Genomic DNA, 18,473 nt, shown 5'->3' with positions numbered 1-18,473 from the left:
CACTTGTCGAATTAGATCAACACTTCTCTTGACCTTTTTCTCATTTCTGACCTTGACTTTGTATTGTGCAAAGATAAATTTGATAAATTTTATTTTATCAAAGATTTGATCGTCAAAGATTTGTAAGCAAATGAGTTTTCAACTTAAAGATTTGAACATTAAAGATTTGAGGAAGGATTATTTTTCTACTTAAAGGAAGTCCAAAATCTTACTTAGAAGAGATGAACTTTTTCAAGACATCAAGAGGACTAACAATAATAAATGAGTTAGATCTTTCGTCATCTTGTATGGGAAGTAATTCTTTTAATGTGAGCAATCTAACTCCTTTTAATGCTTGTGTTAACAATTTCTGGATGGATTCTCTGGAACCTAGGAAGGATGATGAATGCATGAGTGAGTCAATACCACATGACCAAGGATTTAAGCCCCCTAGGAGGGTTACCAGGAGCATGACACATAATCAAGTACATGGTCATCTATATCAAAACCAAGGACTTATGCCTCTCAAGGAGTATCTAACAAATGCATGAGCCTGATCATCAACTATTTTCTTTATTTTTGTATTTTTGTAGAATAGGTTGCTTTGTAAATAGAACCCTGGACTTAGGTAGGCCTTTTCTTTTTGCATCTGCCTTTGATTTAGGCCTCATTCCAAGCTCATATGATCACATGATCAGTCATACCACTCCAAGGAGTCTAGAAGGTGCACATGAAGAACATGTAACACATGATGTGTAAATCAAGCAAATGAAGGCACATGACATAGATTCTATTACATGTCAATTTTCAAGTAGAGCACACACGTCAATTTAATTTGAATCTCAATTCTAAAGTCGTGATCATGTAGCTTATAAGTAGGCTCTCTCACCATTTATAAAGAAACATTAATGTTGAATCCAAAGTTAGGATCATGTATCTTATAAGTAGGTTCTCTCACAATTTATAGAGATACATTAATTTTGAATGAAAGTGGTGTTACTCTAGATAAATTGAGTAGAAGGGTTTTCTTTCCGAGTCTTCTCTTTTTTCATTGATTCAAGTGACAACTCTATCATCTCTCATATTGAGCATCTCTCCAAGTGATGATACATTTACATTCTTCATTCCACATAAGTCTCTTCTTTCACTTTCTTGCTTGTCTATTTTCTAACTCCATTTCAATTTCACAATGTAAGTGTTTCCTTGTCTCTTACATTTCCTTTCTCTCATTTTTGAAGCAAGCTTTTTATACTTATTTAATATATTCAAATTAAATTTTTGTTTAGTGAAAAGATTTATTGAATTCCTTTCACCCTAACCAACGAAATATTTAATCCAAACAACACCTAAAAACCAATTTGCGTGTTTAAACTTGTTCATACAATTTCAACTTTATCATTTTAGGATCAAAGTTTCACGTAAATACAATTCATCATTTATAATGCAAATATCCTAGGATACAAAGTTAATTTAGGCCGTAAAACAAAAAAATAAACTGATCACATATTTAATTTATATATTACACTAAAATAATTTTGATATCCATGTGGTATTGATTAAGTATATAAATCACAAATTAAATGTTTTTTTTATGGATAATAATTTTTTATAACAATAAGAAAGTAAGAAATTAATATTTGATCAAAATAAAGCTATTGAGTATGCAAATATATTTATTAACTTATTTATTTGTGTTTGAATTATAGGGAGTGAATTCGAGGAGTGAAAAATGAAAGAAATAAAAGAAAGAGTAGGAAAAATGAGATTGTTTAGATAAATAATGAAAAGTTAAGAGAAATGAGGAGAAAGTTTCATTATGATTTGACTATATAATAAGTTAAAAGAAAATATAAAATAATATATTTATAAAATTATAAAATTAATTTTAATTAAATATTAAATTATAGTTTATTATTATTATTGATATTATTTCAATTATTATTATTATTATTATTATTAATATTATTAATTTTAATTAATATCTTATTATTATTATTATTATTTTATGATTTTGTTATTATTATTCTAATATTGTTTACTATTTCTATGATATTGTATAGTATAATTAATTATGTTATGTTACTATAATCAATTAGTATATAACAGTATCTAAAATAATTGATTATGTTATGACACCAGAATCAATATCTTTGTACTGTGGGGGAACATTATTTTCCATATACGAAGAGTGTGTAAGCCGAAAATGGTGAAGACTGTATATATATATAATTGATATTTTATATTAGTTTGGTGAATCTCCTTGAAGCTTCCAAAATAGATTCTCTGTGAGAAAAAGCACTAACTCGAATATAGCCCTCGCCTGCGGGACCAAAGCCAATGCCAGGGACAGTGACAATGGCTGCTTTCTCAAGAAATTGGTTGAAGACTTGCCATGAACTCAACCCTGGAAAATGAACCCATACATAAGGCCCATTTTTGCCCCCATACACCTTTAGACCCATTGACTCAAACGTCTCAACAAGTATCTTCGCATTTTCCATGTAGTATCCCATCGTTCTTTTCAATGCCTGAAAAACGCACACCTTCACAAAATCAGATAAGTTTAATAAAAAACGCACACGTTGAAAAACCCAATACAATTTTATTAAATAGAAGCTTCATATTATAACACTTTATAACTTTCTAAAATTAATCTTAAGTAAATCAGATCACAGTTAATTCTAATTATATTGTTTTACACTGAAATTGAAATTGTAAAGTTATAAAGACTTTCGTTCTAAAGTCTTCCACATGGTATATAACTTACTATTTTTGGTTAAACTTTTTTTTACCTAAATTGGTAACTTACAAAACAAAATTTCACTACTTTTATAGAAAAAACCCATTCATGATAAGTTCACTTTTGATGTAAGGTTAAAAGAGAAGGAAAATGTGCAATGATTGTGCCTGAAATCCTTGTGGAGAAAGGCAAGCAAGTCCACCAGCTTGAACAATATTGGATGCACCATTGAAGCAGGTGCAAACAATGCGATCATAATCCCTTATGACGGGATAACCATTAGCATACAACAACTCTTCTGGCACAACTGTCCACCCTAGCCTCACACCAGTGAAACCAGCAAACTTTGAAAATGAGGAAATTTCAATTGCCACCTGCACACAAAAACTCCCACGTCTCATACCTCTTCACAAGTCTCAATGATTGTAATAAAAAGATTAACCTTTCACACCTCTTTGGCTCCAGGAATTTCAAAAATTGATTTGGGACTTTCATCAGAAATGTAAGCCGCATAAGCAGAATCATAAATGATGATAGACCCATTCGCTTTTGCAAACTCCACGAGTTGCTCAAGTTGCTGCCGAGACGCAGCACTACCAGTTGGATTGTTTGGAGAACAAAAGAAAATCAAATCAGTCCTTGGAGTTCTTGATAGGTTTGGAAAGAAATTATTCTCAGCTACACACTCCATGTACACAATCTTTTTGTATTTTCCATTCCCTGCATTCAACCTTCCAGCCCTACCAACAATCACGCTGGAATCTGCGTATCCCTGTCATCATCCACCACTTCATTCCTTAAGAATACTTCTTATTTTCTCATCAAAGTTCAACATGGATCCAAAAGTAATAATTACCGGAAAAGTTGGATCCTGCAACGCTATTGACAAACTAGCGTCCAGAAGCATCTGCATGCAAAAACAGTAATCATTATATTTTAATTGGTGAAATATAAACAATAAGTGTCCTTCAATTTTTTTCTTTCTTGTAATCCAGACCCTCATCAATCTATAAAACGAGGTCCCTTACCTGAACACGAGAAATGTCGCACTGTGCACCATCAGACACAAAAATCTCATTTTCTTTCACTTGCATATCTTGGTAAAGTGTTTCTGCTATTGCCCTTCTTAGCTCCTGAAAATTCCATGAATTTTTGTGAGCACGAATTCCAACAGCACACGGATTAGCGGGAATATTTAATCAAACCAGAAATAAGCAGTGGCACTTTACCCTGTTGCCTTGCTCAGGTCCATAACCCTTATAGCCTTGTGCTGTGGATAGAGCCAATGCTTGCTGCAAAAACAATATATTATACATTTCGTTCTCTTATTATCTCTTTTCTCTTTGATTCACTGCATATCAACTTGACTCCACTTTAACATTTTTTGTCCTAAATCTCTCAAACTGTTCATTGCTGTGTAGTTAATCTACCGGGTTAAAGAAAATTTTAAGTGGCAAGTGTCTTTTTTTTAACCAACCTTTGCTTATGTATCAGATGAATTAAGGGATATGCATACGAAGGGAAAGCTTCCCCTGATACAAGAACTTCTTTGGAAAATTTATATGTTGTCATGAGTCAAATGGTAATGTTGATGCAGGATCATACTAATTTCCTGATATGTGCAAGTTGATTCAGGCTCCAGGTCCTCTATATTTAGCAGTTTGTGTGTAAAGTGTAGAAAAGAGAAGACATGATACATCTATTCTCACGTTGGACTTGTTGAAAAGTAGAACTATGCCTCTTGCGATCTATGAATCATTTTCTATAGAGAAGGTTACTGATGCATGTAATTCAGAAAGCAAACCTTTATTAAAAGATCATGTCAATCCCTTTCCAAGTTCCTTCTATTAAGTGGATGAAAAGAATAAATATATTGACCCCTTTAGTCTAACTATTACCTCTGCCATAGCTGAAGTTATGATGTCTGGTATTGGCTGTGTGGTATCCCCAATTCCAAGTCTTATCAATCTTGCATGTGGATTCCTTTGAGCATAATCAGACTCTCGCATGGATATCTGTTTAAGAATACTATATAATTAGGTAATAAGACAACAAAGCTACATAATAATTGAAAATAGAACCCAAAAGTTGCCGCGAAGCTAATGGTAGAACAACTCAACCTTGTTTATATGAAGTTGTTGTAAGCCTTTAGAAGAAAAAAAAATATAAACTTCTTTCATCAGTCAAAATTTAACTTCCCTTCTTATTTTTCTTAGGCATTCTCCTTTTGAATTTTTTCCAAAACCGCATAAACTAGTTTTGTTGTGTAAGTATTGCTGAAGAAGTTTATATATACAGAACTCAACTTATTAAACAGCAAGTCTTTAATTATCTGCTTGCTGAAACTTGTCTAATATCTTAAAGTGGTAAGAAATAACAGTTTTAAACGAAGCCAGAATAAGAGGCAGGAAAATTCAAAACTCACTGACCTCAGGAAACAAATAGCCATTCTGCAGGCTCTCCAAGTTGACACTCCGAGGGATTTTTGTGAGATACTCTATATCGGTACAGAATGTGAGTTTGAATAAAGCAACATCAACAAAAATGTCAAAAATCCAAATTAACTAGCTATATAGTTTTTCAGAGGCATGGTAAGACTTTAATAGTGATGTATAAAATTGCTACATGTGCAGAGTATTCCTCTAAACTCACCAATTCTCTGTGCTCTGTCAGACTTGGAACTACAAATTACAAAATATATAAGATGAATAAGTAGGTGCATAATTTGATTAAGCAATGAAAATATTAGTATAAAGATGTTTATTCTAATGGCCTAGTTATTATAACAGATAGTCACCTGCTATGATTTGTGTTAGGTTGAACCCAAATTGCACGGGGTACGCACACAACACATGACAGCTGGTAAGACATTTTGTTTCCAATTTAGACTCTGCAATTCTCACTATGAAGATATATTTTGAACTGCAGAATAAGTGATAAGGCATTTAGACACACTGGCCTTTTATACTTGAAGGGATCAGTTTGGGTTTAGGGTTCAGGTTGCTTTAAATTATTGGAATTAGAATTTTCAAAATCATAATTGCTTTAAATTATTCGATTTCGAATTTTAACAAAAAGAATTGCTTTAAATTAACCAGACAAGACTGCTAAAGGATGAACTGAAGAACCAGTGGATTGATTATGCTCTGTTCAAATTAAAAAGAACTGACTTTTTAGATAATCAGTCAAAATTTGGTTCATAACAAATGAATAAAATATAATTAGTATAGAAAAAAGTATTTTTCAAAAAAAATTCTAAATACAATGTCATTTTTATTTTTTTCTTTAAAAATATTTGTCATTTTCTTTACAATACTAAATTTAAATTTGTTATTGTTAAACAATATTACTGAAACCTATAACCTATAAAAAGAATATTACGGGATATTCTTTTTATTTGTATATTATTTTATATGCTATTTAACTATTATTCTTTTATTAATATTATTTATTCAGCATGAAATCTTAAATAAGTTTTTAAATTAATAAGAAAAAACTTAAAAGCTTGAGACATGTATTTGATGAGAAGTTGTATTTGTGTTATGTCGCTGTCTCATTGACTAGAAGTAGTGTGCATGTTATTGGGAGGAAGTGAAAAGTGAGAAATATCAAATTGGGTAATGCAAAGTGCCCACAAGCAAAGGCGTAGAAAAGGATGGTGGTAGTGTAGTAGTACCTCACTTTTATTTATGGGATCTTGTATCCTAGTGCTTAAATGTTATGCCCTCAAATAAGTACTTCCAACCTTGCTTATTGCCATTGGTAGAAAAGTTTTCTAATATAGCTCATAATCACCACCAACTCCTGCCTTACGTTCTACTACTCTACCAATCATCTTTCTATTAATTACATTCCACACTTTTCAAATTCTTTATCACATTTTTACTTATGCTTCAATTTTACTCATTCCAATCTTATATTTACAAATAAACTCTAACATCATAATTGATTACGGGCACCATATACTCGTTGTTCACTTAAAAATAGTTCATACTCGATTATTTTATTATTTGAATGCAGGTAAAACCAACATAATCGATTATCTTAAACATGTAATCGATTATGGTTCCTTTAAATGTTTTATGTGCTGAAATGGTCCTGGATGTGTGTTCTTACCTCAATGCTGCATCACCAAACTACCAAAGATTCTCCACAAAATCACTAAAACATCAAGGAATACACAACAAAACATAGTACATCAGACCTCACAACATTCACACTTATAATTGTCAATAAACTCATCTACCTCAATTGATGAGTATTTAAAAACTTCACCTACAACGTTACCCAATTCAAATTATTAAAGAATTACTGCAAATTTGTACATAACTACTATATTGGTTAGGAATTTCTACCTGCAACTGTTACGTTTAGATTCTCACATGAAACTAAGGACAACATGATCATTTCATATACTCCAGCATGACTATTATCTCATTTTAATGAGAAAGAAAAAAAACAACAAATTCCAACATTTGACACTCGAAAATATATCATTTTCATTTATAAACAACTAGATCATATACAAATTTAACACATATATATTTAATAAAGAAAAAAGTTTTGTTTACACCATAAATGGTAAAAAAAATACATTTTACATTGTTTATAATAATATAATAATATTTTTTAATTAAAAAATAAAACAAAAATAACTCAAATATTAATTTATTAAGATGTAAAGTGTATTTTTTTTTTTGAAAGTGTTAACCCTAAAAGATGTAATTATACTTTAGGGTTCATATACTTTTGATTTTGGTTCTGGGCCAAACCTATAACCCGTGATAGGTAATTATGTTTAAAGGTCAGCATTTACTCATTTCAGCTGTACCTACTCGGTTTAGTTTACCATCAGCCAGATGCATTATCAATGATTAATATAAAGACTTATGTCTGTAATGATTGTTTTTAATTATTTTTCTTGCCCTACAAAAGTTTGCAAATTTTAGATGTTGCTTTCGTTCATATCTATTACAATATATATATATATATATATATATATATATAAGTTCTTAATTTATGTAGTATTATTTTTAAAATTTTATTTAACTTTTTTTGTTCCAATATAAAGATAATATAATACTCGCATATTAATAATATTTTTTAAAATTTATTTGAAGAATAATTACTTTTAATATAAAAAAATTGTTTTTATTTTTAAAACTAAATTTTAAGTTTTATATTAGGTGACCGTGTTACAACAAAGAAATACTATTCAAGTCTTTAAATTTATAATCCTTCAATAATATTCATTTATATAGATATAATGTACCAAACATTATATTTGTAATCCTTACCTCATTTTAAAACGTATTTTATAGAGAAAAACAATTTTAAAATAAAAATATATTAGTAAATTAAAAAAATATAAATAAAAAGTTGCAAAATTTTCTATTAAATATCATAATTATAATTATAGGCTGTAAGAGATAGAAGCCCTTTTTTTCCTTTCTTTTTTTTTTAAAAAAAATATCCTTTTATAGTTTTTAGCGATTTTTGAGTAGATTCTACTAGTTACAAGGTGTCATTTACTATGGATAAAAAAATGATTTAGAGTAAATTTCTTTTTATTCTAAAATATCTTCATTTTTAATTTTTGGACTTTATTTGTGAGTATTTTTAAAGTTTCATATCAGTGTTGTCAATTGAGAAATGTTACTCTTTCAATTTATTTGTTTTATGATGAGTGTTCTAATTGATTTGATGATATTCTTTTAAGAGTTAGGTATAACTTCATCTCTCTTGTCCCAATTTAGGTATTTGAAATTATAAGTGAACTTTATTTGATTAATGTTATTGGTATTGAAATTTGTTAAGATGGTGCCTTTTTTTTTATTGAATTGATTCCTATTGTATTTTTATTGGTTTTGAACATAAACATTCCAATCAACATTGATTGGAATGGTCAATTTGAGTTATAATGTTCATCACATATAACAACAAATTTTTGGTTGGAAGACTATTTTTTAATTTTGCAGAATTTGCTGATTTTGCTTATCTTGCTTGAGTATCAAATTTTTCTTCAAGGAATAAGCAAAGACAATTAGTTTAGGTGTGAAGCTCAAATTTGGGTTAAAATGAGAGAGGGTGCACATCAATTCTTCCTCCTTTATAACTCCTATTGCTCAAGTAATAGATATATAGCTTGAGCGATAGAGCACTCATGAAGTGGGTGAAGTAAAAATATTGTGCTCAAACATATCTCTAAAAATATTTTGATGTAAATAGAGTAGCATATCTCTCAAGCGTTATCTTTGTCACTTAAGCAATGTTGTGCTCAAACATGTTGCTTGTAACTCAAGCAAGAATGAGAGTGAAACAATTATTTCTTTTTTAGAATTATATTGCTCAACCTTTAATATGACACTTAAGTAATATGAAATATTGCTCAAGTGGTAGTGTTGTAGCCTGAGCAAGATAAATGTAGTAAAATTTCCTTTATTTTAAATGGTGCTAGTCACTCCAACAATAATTTTTAAAACATGTTAGTATTTAAAACAATGTTCACAATAATTTTTTGCAAACTTTTAAATGAATACCAAAAGTAGTTAACTCGTGTAATAAAAAATTATATTGAACATGTTGGTTTATACTAGTTCACCTTATCCCGCGTTATGTTTAGTTCCTTTTCCAACTGCAAAGGGTTACACTCATCAAACTTTTTCACAAGTATTAACACTACTTATTCTAGCTTGCAATGAGTACAAAAAGTCACTCATGACTATCTACTAAATTTTAAGCACGAGTTCATTAGCCAATATTCTCTAAGAACACAAAATCACTCTTGGTTGTACAACCAAAGTTATTTGTATAAAATATAAGGCAAACTCTCAATAGGAGGATATAAAAGTGACCACTCCTTATTCTAGAGGCTAACTTCATATGTGTGAAGGATTTACAAATAAATTGCACTCTCAATCGTCTACTAGGCTTTTTATGTTCCTCTTAATTGGACCTACAAAAGATAAACAAAGTCCAATTAGGCCCATATGTACAAGTAAATCCATAAACAAACTCTAGGTCTTCATCCTCTGTATTTTTGTGAATGTTCGTAGCTAAACAATTTTCATTATGCACCCCAGGTATTTCTACCCTTGTCTCAATTTAAAATGTTTAATTGTTGAAGGACTCATATATATTCTACTGAGAATAAGACAATTATGTGCAGGTGGTTGTATGGTCTCATTTAACAAGGATACATGCATAGTTACATTGTTTGGTGGACAAACCCTTTTTATTGTCAAACGAAAGAACAATCTACATGAGATTGACCTGTTAGATCTCAGTAAGAAGAAAATCACATGGTTGCTCTCCAAAGAAGATGATAGATGGTTATGGCACAAAAAGCTACAACTCTTAAATCTCGAATGTATTTAAGATAAGAGCTTTATAAGAAAAACCTCATTAGAGACCTGTCCAATATTTCATGAAAAGATCATCTTCTTTGCGAGGTCTGTCAAAGGGGGAAACAGTTAAAAAGTTCTTTCAAAATTAAAAATTGTGTTTCCACTACTAGACCACTAATTAAAATAGGAATCAAAATTTAGAAATCAAAATAGGAATCAATTAAATCTTGATTTGATAATTTGATATACATTAAATTGAATGATATTTTGATTTGATTCACATAATTGATTTACTTGATCAATTGAATCAGTTCATTGTTCAAACTTAGACTTGAATCTTTAAAAAACTATGATAAAAGGAATTGTTTGGTTCTTCAATATGTGAATCAACCTTTTATCTTCTCTTGATTTCTGTTTTTAATCTCTGTTTCATTTCAATTTTTGTTCACATTTTTTCAATCACTAAACTCCCAAATTAATATGTATCATTTGAGAATCGACCTAGGTTATGCTCTATATTGCAAATTTTAGAGAAAATTTATAATATTTGATTTTAAGAACAACATTGAAAATCATGCATATCCTTTAATGATAACTTTACTTAGACGAAGTATACACTACAAGAAAATCATGAAATAGAAACCAATTTTTAGAGACCAAAATAATTAGTTACAATAGAAACTAAAATAGAGACCATTTTAGAAACTAAAAAAAAAATTGGTTTCTAAATTAATTTATATTATTTTCTATTATTGTTAAATAGTTTCTAAATTGGTATCTAATTAGCAACTAAGGTTTTAACTACCAATTATTTAGTTTCTAAATTTGGTAGCAAAAACCTTGGTTGCTAATTAGATACCAATTTAGAAACTATTTAACAATAATAGAAAATAATAGAAACTAATTTAGAAAACAAATTTCTTTTTAGTTTCTAAAATGGTCTCTAATTTAGTTACTATTGTAACTAATTATTTTGGTTTCTACAAATTGGTTTCTATTTCATGATTTTCTTGTAGTGATAAGAGAACACGTGTATTGTATCACTTATCAAAAGGAGCACACATACTATCAAAATTTAAATTAAACGTTTATTCACAAAAAAAAATTAAAATAAGTTTTGTTGGATTAGGATTCCTCAATCATATAATGGAACGTGAATAATGATTAAATAATACCTGGTAGACCCGTGATCGTATGACTGAGGGACGAAGACATGATCTTGATTGGGTTCCCCTTTAGGGTGTATCGCTTAAAATGGAATTATGTGAGTAGAGAGACAAAGAGATGAGAGGCTCGAAAATCCCTTTAGGGAATGAGTTTCGGCCGTGTGATGTTAGAATATGAGGGTGTCTCTTTAGTTGTCTGGTAATCTCTATTTATAATACACCCAAGGGGAAACCCTAATTATTTATGGTAAGAGTAATTACGTCCATCAAGTAATTACCAATAATATAATAGGATAATTATGGTAATTGATCAATTAATAAGATAAATAATCGTGAGGTGCCACATAATATTCTTACATTCTCCCACTTGGCCAAAGGATTATTTATTATGAGCATTAGATAAGTCTGACCAGATTTTAATACTCATTTTAGTCCTAAACTGTAATTGTAGTAGAGAAATACAGTCTTTGAATCCGTATTCAACTCAAGACCCCCATTAATCATACTACAATACAAATTTAAAACTTAAGTAAATTTTAGGATCAATTGATAAGTAAGCCCTTTAGGCTTTGATTTGTACATTTAGTGTCTATGTATATTTAGGCATGCATAAACATATTTAAGGACACATAAATCAAGGTAAATGAGGAAATTTATTAAACATAAGTAAGTACAAATATGCTAAATAAGGTCTTTAGATAATCCCATCTTTGAAACATGTTCTTCGAATACTTTAGGTGGGAGACCTTTAGTCATCGGATCCGCAAGCATATTTTTAGTATTAATATACTCAACACAAAGCTTATTTTCCTCAACTCGCTCACGTACGAACAAGTACTTTGTATCAAGATATAATCCAGCGCCACTCGAACTGTTATTGTTCGAAAAACTAACGACAACTGAGTTATCACAATAAAGCTTCAATGGTCTGGAAATGGAGTTAATGACTTTGAGTCCAACGATAAGATTTCGCTACAACATTCCATGACAAGTTGCATTGTACACTGCAACATATTCTGCCATCATGGTTGAGGTTGTTGTTAATTGCTGCTTATGACTCTTCCATGAGATAGGCCCGCCTGCTAACATAAAGATATACCTAGAAGTGGATTTCTTGTCATCTTTGCATTTTGCAAAATCAGAGTCAGAATAACCCACCACTTCTAAACTGTCACTTCTTCTATAGGTCAATTTATAGTCTTTTGTGCCTTGTAGATATCGAAGTACTTTCTTAGCTGCTTTCCAATGATCTAGACCAGGATTAGATTGATACCGGCCTAACATTCCAACAATGTACGCGATATCCGGACGAGTACAGACTTGAGCATACATAATGCTTCCAACTACAAATGCATAAGGTATCATCGCCATTTGCTCTTTTTCAGCCTTTGTTTTCGGACATTGAAAAGAACCGAAAACATCTCCCTTAATTACTGGAGCCACCGAAGGAGAGAAATGCTGCATGTTATAACGAGTGAGGACACGGTCAAGGTAGGCCCTTTGGGATAATCCCAAAATCCCCTTAGCTCTATCTCGGTATATTTCGATGCCAATAACATAAGCGGCCTCTCCGAGATCCTTCATGTCAAAATTATGCGAAAGTATGCGCTTTGACTCATGCAACATGTCTATACTATTACTTGTCAATAGAATGTCATCTACATAAAGGACAAGTATAGTAAAGTTGCTCCCACTCATCTTGAGGTAGGTGCATTGATCCACTTGATTCTTAAGGAAACCTTGTTTCTTCATGACTTCATCAAACTTTATGTACCACTGCCGTGAAGCTTGTTTCAACCCGTAAATGGATTTCTTCAGCTTGCAGACTAAGTGTTCTTGACCTTCAAATTTAAAACCTTCTGGTTGTTGCATGTACACGTCTTCATACAAGTCGCCGTTAAGGAAAGCGGTCTTGACGTCCATCTGATGTAGCTCTAGATCAAAGTGAGCTACGAGGGCCATTACGATCCTTAAGGAATCTTTTCGAGAGACAGGTGAAAATGTCTCTTGATAATCAATTCCCTCTTTCTAAGTGAACCCTTTTGCAACCAATATTGTTTTGAAGCGTTCAATGTTTCCATTCTGATCTAGCTTGGTTTTGAACACCCATTTAGATCCTACGGGTTTTACTCCGTCGGGTAATTCTACTAGATCCCAAACATTATTTTTCTTCATGGAGTCAAGCTCATTGAGCATGGCATTATTCCATTCAGAAGACTGGTCACTAGTAATGGCTTCATTGTAAGAGGTAGGATTAGTATACCTTTCGGCATCCATTTCTGTTTCAATCAGGTAGGTTACATAATCATCAAAATTTGTAGCAGTTTTAGTTCTAGATGACCTCCTGAGCTGATTAGTGGGTTCTGCATTGTACTGATGTTTGTCGTTCAGGATGCCTTCATTCTCGGATGGATTCAGAGTAGCATCAGGTTCTGAGCATGGAGTAGGTGGTGCAGTGACGCGCGGAGTGGGTACAAGAGGAGTGATCAGAGGCAAATTAGTAGTCGATGTAGATCTCCCCCCGCCTCTTGTACTTCTAGTAAATCCAGGTAAGGATTGTCACTGCTCCCACTGATCTTGAAATCCTCTAGGAAATGAGCATGTTTGGTTTCTACAATTCGGGTGACGTGGGAAGGACAATAAAATCTATAACCCTTTGAGTGATCGGGATACCCGATGAAGTGACAAGTTACTGTTTTCATGTCAAGCTTCTTTAAGAAAGGGTTATAAACTTTAGCTTCAACAAGGCAGCCCCATACTTTCATATATCTAAGACTCGGTTTCCTTCCAGTCCAAAGTTCATAAGGAGTTTTAGGGACAGATTTGGAAGGAACTCTATTGAGTATATGAACTACTGCTTTTATGCCTCGGTCCAGAGGAATAAGGGCAAATTGGAGTTGGCTAACATACTACGCACCATGTTCATTAGGGTCTTGTTTCTCCTTTCAGCAACATCGTTTTGTTGAGGAGTACCGGGCATGGTGTATTGGTTCACAATCCTCTGGCTTTTACAAAACTCATAAAATGGACCAGGGGCTTGTCCCAAATCAGTATGTCTACCATAGTATTCACCTCATCTATCTGATCGCACAACTTTTATTTGAAGATCAAGTTGTTTTTCAACTTCAGTTTTATAATCTTTAAAAGTTGTAAGTGATTCAGATTTTTCCCTAATGAGATACAAGTACATGTAACGAGAATAATCATCTATAAAAGTGATAAATGAATTATGTCCTGTTATTCCAACGATGCTGTAAGGGCCACTAATGTCAGTATGAATAAGTTCTAATAATTTTGAACTCCTAGTGGCACCTTTCTTAGTTGTGGATGTCCTTTTGCCTTTGAGGCATTTGACACATGTTCCAAAATCAGTGAAATCGAGAGATGGTAAGACTTCATCCTTCACAAGTCGAGATAAGCGATCTCGTGAAATGTGGCCTAAACGTTGATGCCACAACATGGATGAAGTTTCTAAGTCTCGTTTTCTCTTGGTCTTTGTTAAGTTCTCATTAATATTATATGATAACAAAGATTTGGAGAAGCTATCATCTAGTTCTAACTTATAGAGACCGTTATCCAGAAAACCAGTACCAAACAATTGAGAATTTAAAGAAATAGTAAGTTTGCCATGACCATGGGAAACATAAAAACCATCAATGTCTAACTTTGGTCCTGATACAAGATTCCGAGTAATCTCGGGAATATATAAGGTATCATAAAGTTTAATACATTTTCCAGTTTTCATAAGTAATTCTAAGGTTCCCACAACTTCGACAAATAGTTCTTGTCCATTCCCCATCTTAAGTGTTCTTTGGTTTCTTTCCAGCTTCCGGATTGTAAGGAATCCCTGGATTGAATTGGTCACATGAACCATAGAACCAGAGTCAAACCACCAAGTATTAGTTGGAACATTTAAATTAAAGGACTCAATTATCATATTTAGATGATTACCTTTCTTAGCCAACCACTCCTTAAAGCTTGAGCACTCAGACTGCTTATGTCCTACCTTGCGGCAGAACTTGCAGTAGGACTTGCTAGTGGATTTTTTAGAGCTGGAGGGTGCACTTGCATTAGTTTTAGGGACCTTATTAGATTCCTTTTTATGGAATTTGCCCTTCTGCTTCTTCGATTCAGCAGCCACGAGGTAAGCAACATCTGGTTTCTCCAGCTTCAGGCGCTCTTCTTCTTGAACAGTCATAGCAATCAACTCACTCATGGACCATTTGTCCTTATGAGTATTATAGTTGACTTTGAAGGCTTCAAACGTAGAAGGAAGAGAAGTCATAATGAAGTGGACTAGGAAACCTTCACTGATCTCCATGGCTAATCCCTTAAGTTTACGGGCCAAGTCGCTCATCATCAGGATGTGCTCGCGAATGCCGGTGTGCCCGTCATATTTTGTAGTCACCAACTTCAAGATAAGAGTACTAGCATGCGCCTTAGAGGTTCCTAGAAATTGTTCCTCCACAAAAGCTAGATAAGCCTTAGCGTTAGGTGAATTAGGAATGCCTCCTCTGATGATTGGGCTGATGGAATTCTTGATAAGCATAAGACACATCTTGTTACTCCTTTGCCATTTCTCATAAGCCATTTTATCTTCAGGAGTGCTCTTATCAGTGAGGGCAAGAGGAGCAGCTTCAATTAGTGCATGATCAAAATCTAGCATCCCAAGAGTCAGCATCAAGGAATCTTTCCAAGAATAATGATTTTCACCAGTCAAGATCTCAATTCCCATATTAGGTGCGGGTTAGACGACAAATTAAGATACTTAGGCTAAGGAAAAAGTTAGAGTGACATAGGGAAACTTAGATCTAAAGCAGGCATAAGTAAGAACCATTATGATAATGAAACTGTGATAAAATCTATTATAACATCAAAATAATAGACTAGATTAGGTTCTACTTAAACAATCAGCTTTCACTTTGGTTAATTACCAATTATTTAAGCATAATGAACAATTATAAGTAAGGTATGTGCAATAAGAATGTGACACATCATCTTTGTTCAGAAGTGAACATTTAAGCTTATGCACATATTAAGTTTGCAAAACACAAGTGCAACAAACATCGTTGGACAGAATAGAAATAATTGTGTTTTTAGGCAAATGTCATGTGAATATTTAATAATTAAGTGTACTCACAAGTAAGTGAAGGTACTTAATTAGACTCAAACAACAAGACATAACCCATCATCGTTGGACAGAAGGGAGACTCTTGTTATTAAGTTTAAGCAAAAAAAAATTTAATTTTAAATTTTGTCAAACTTAATATATTTTTTTTTAAGAGTTTAACAAAATAAGTATTTTATTTTTATTTTTTTACAGTATCATGAGATTTACCATATTTAATTCAATAAATAAAAGGAAATGCGTAAATATGTTACTCGTAAACTCGATAAGGTGAGTAGCGAAATATTAGGGATTTGATTTTAGATTTGGTCTTCAAAATTTTAATTAGATTGATATGTTTCCAAGTTTGACATGACTGCTATTTTCAAAAATAGTAATAATAATAATAATACCCGAAAATTAATAAGGCAAGAATATACTATCCTAAATAAGGAAAAACTTGGAGACTAAGATATCAATTTTTTTTTTTTAGAAAAACACAATCAAATCAAATCCATTCCTAATTAAGGGAATCAATTGTATTTCGAAAATTTTAATTAAGGAAAAATATTATTTTCGAAATTTCCTAATTAAGGGAATAATTAATTTCTGAAAATTCTTTATTTCTAATTTTCGAAAATTCATATCAACAACAAATAATGATGATAAACATATAATCAAAATTAATTCCATTCCAAATAAGGGAATACTCACGAAATAATTATGAAGAACACATAACATTCATATTAAATTTTAATTTTCGAAATCTTAAAATAATTATGGATCTCGAAAAAATTAAAATTTATTTTATGATATCAAGGTGGATTTTCGAAAATAAGTGGTTCAATAATATATTAAAATAAAAACATCGAAAATCAATAGGTTAAATCAAAATCCTCGTTTCTTCCAAATTTAGGAAAACGAAAGAAGAATCGATTAAGCAACATAAACGCTCTGATACCACATGTTGGATTAGGATTCCTCAATCATATAATGAAACGTGAATAATGATTAAATAATACCTGGTAGACCCGTGATCGTATGGCTGAGGGACGAAGACATGATCTTGATCGGGTTCCCCTTTAGGGTGTATCGCTTAGAATGGAATTATGTGAGTAGAGAGACAAAGAGATGAGAGGCTCGAAAATCCCTTTAGGGAATGAGTTTCGGCCGTGTGATGTTAGAATATGAGGGTGTCTCTTTAGTTGTCTGGTAATCTCTATTTATAATACACACAAGGGAAAACCCTAATTATTTATGGTAAGAGTAATTACGTCCATCAAATAATTACCAATAATATAATAGGATAATTATGGTAATTGATTAATTAATAAGATAAATAATCGTGAGGTGCCACGTAATATTCTTACAAGTTTTTCTAAAAAACTTAAGAGAGATTGAATCATACTTTACATTTGGATCATACTAAACCAATGAACAAGGAAGAGAGGAACCATCAACAAGAACTGCAATCATCATCAAAATATCAACACAATATGTTTTGCCAACAATTTAGAGTAAAAAATTCACTTTTAAATATTAAAGAGAGGATAATTGAGAAATATTGTTCAATGTTTTATTAATATTATTATCATTCTTAATTATTAATAATAAAATAAATAAAATAATTTTTCTATACAAACTTAAATTTTGTATTCAAATTACTCTTGCAGCCATACTACCCATTTAAATGCATTTGTGCCTTTGAGTTTTACAGTTGTGTATTTAGCAATAGAATTTAATTCATCTTGTTACTTTTTTAACCAATTTAAAGTATTGAGTTTTATGCAATAAAATATATTGCTAAGTTGGTCTATTAAATAGTCAATGGCCCTATATATATATTTGACCAAAAGATAGCATGTTCCTACTATTCTGATGTAAGGAAATCCATTTTTGTTTCGTAAATATGAAAACTAATTATGCATCAGATTTTTGCACTGATTGAAAATATTAGTTTCCATATGAACTCTCATGAAATAAGCGTGAAAATTCTCTATTATTTTAACGCATTTCGTTCTTTGATTTTAATACTAATTAACTTGATTACAACAGAGAAGTCCCATATTGGCAAATACACAATTTGAATTAATAATCTAGTGAATTAGATAAACTTATCTTTTTATTCTTATATT

At 31.5% G+C, this 18,473-nt stretch overlaps 1 protein-coding gene across 1 annotated transcript; it reads right to left on the bottom strand.

Annotated features, from left to right (window-relative positions):
* Positions 1 to 2,172: 2,172 nt before the first annotated feature.
* LOC137826581 (putative LL-diaminopimelate aminotransferase, chloroplastic) lies at positions 2,173 to 5,867 on the bottom strand. The gene is made up of 10 exons (XM_068632593.1): positions 5,517 to 5,867; positions 5,372 to 5,400; positions 5,149 to 5,216; positions 4,618 to 4,734; positions 3,949 to 4,011; positions 3,748 to 3,852; positions 3,576 to 3,626; positions 3,171 to 3,491; positions 2,887 to 3,093; positions 2,173 to 2,507 (listed from the first exon to the last, which is right to left on the bottom strand). Exons 1-10 carry the CDS (start codon positions 5,588 to 5,590, stop codon positions 2,217 to 2,219), a joined length of 1,326 nt encoding a protein of 441 aa, XP_068488694.1. The 5' UTR covers positions 5,591 to 5,867; the 3' UTR covers positions 2,173 to 2,216.
* Between the last annotated feature and the right edge of the window lie 12,606 nt (positions 5,868 to 18,473).

Source organism: Phaseolus vulgaris, chromosome 8, assembly GCF_051622355.1.
Source record: "Phaseolus vulgaris cultivar YP4 chromosome 8, ASM5162235v1, whole genome shotgun sequence".
Lineage (NCBI taxonomy): Eukaryota > Viridiplantae > Streptophyta > Magnoliopsida > Fabales > Fabaceae > Phaseolus > Phaseolus vulgaris.
The sequence above is the reverse complement of the archived record's forward strand: the minus strand, read 5'-3'. Positions and strand labels throughout refer to the sequence as shown.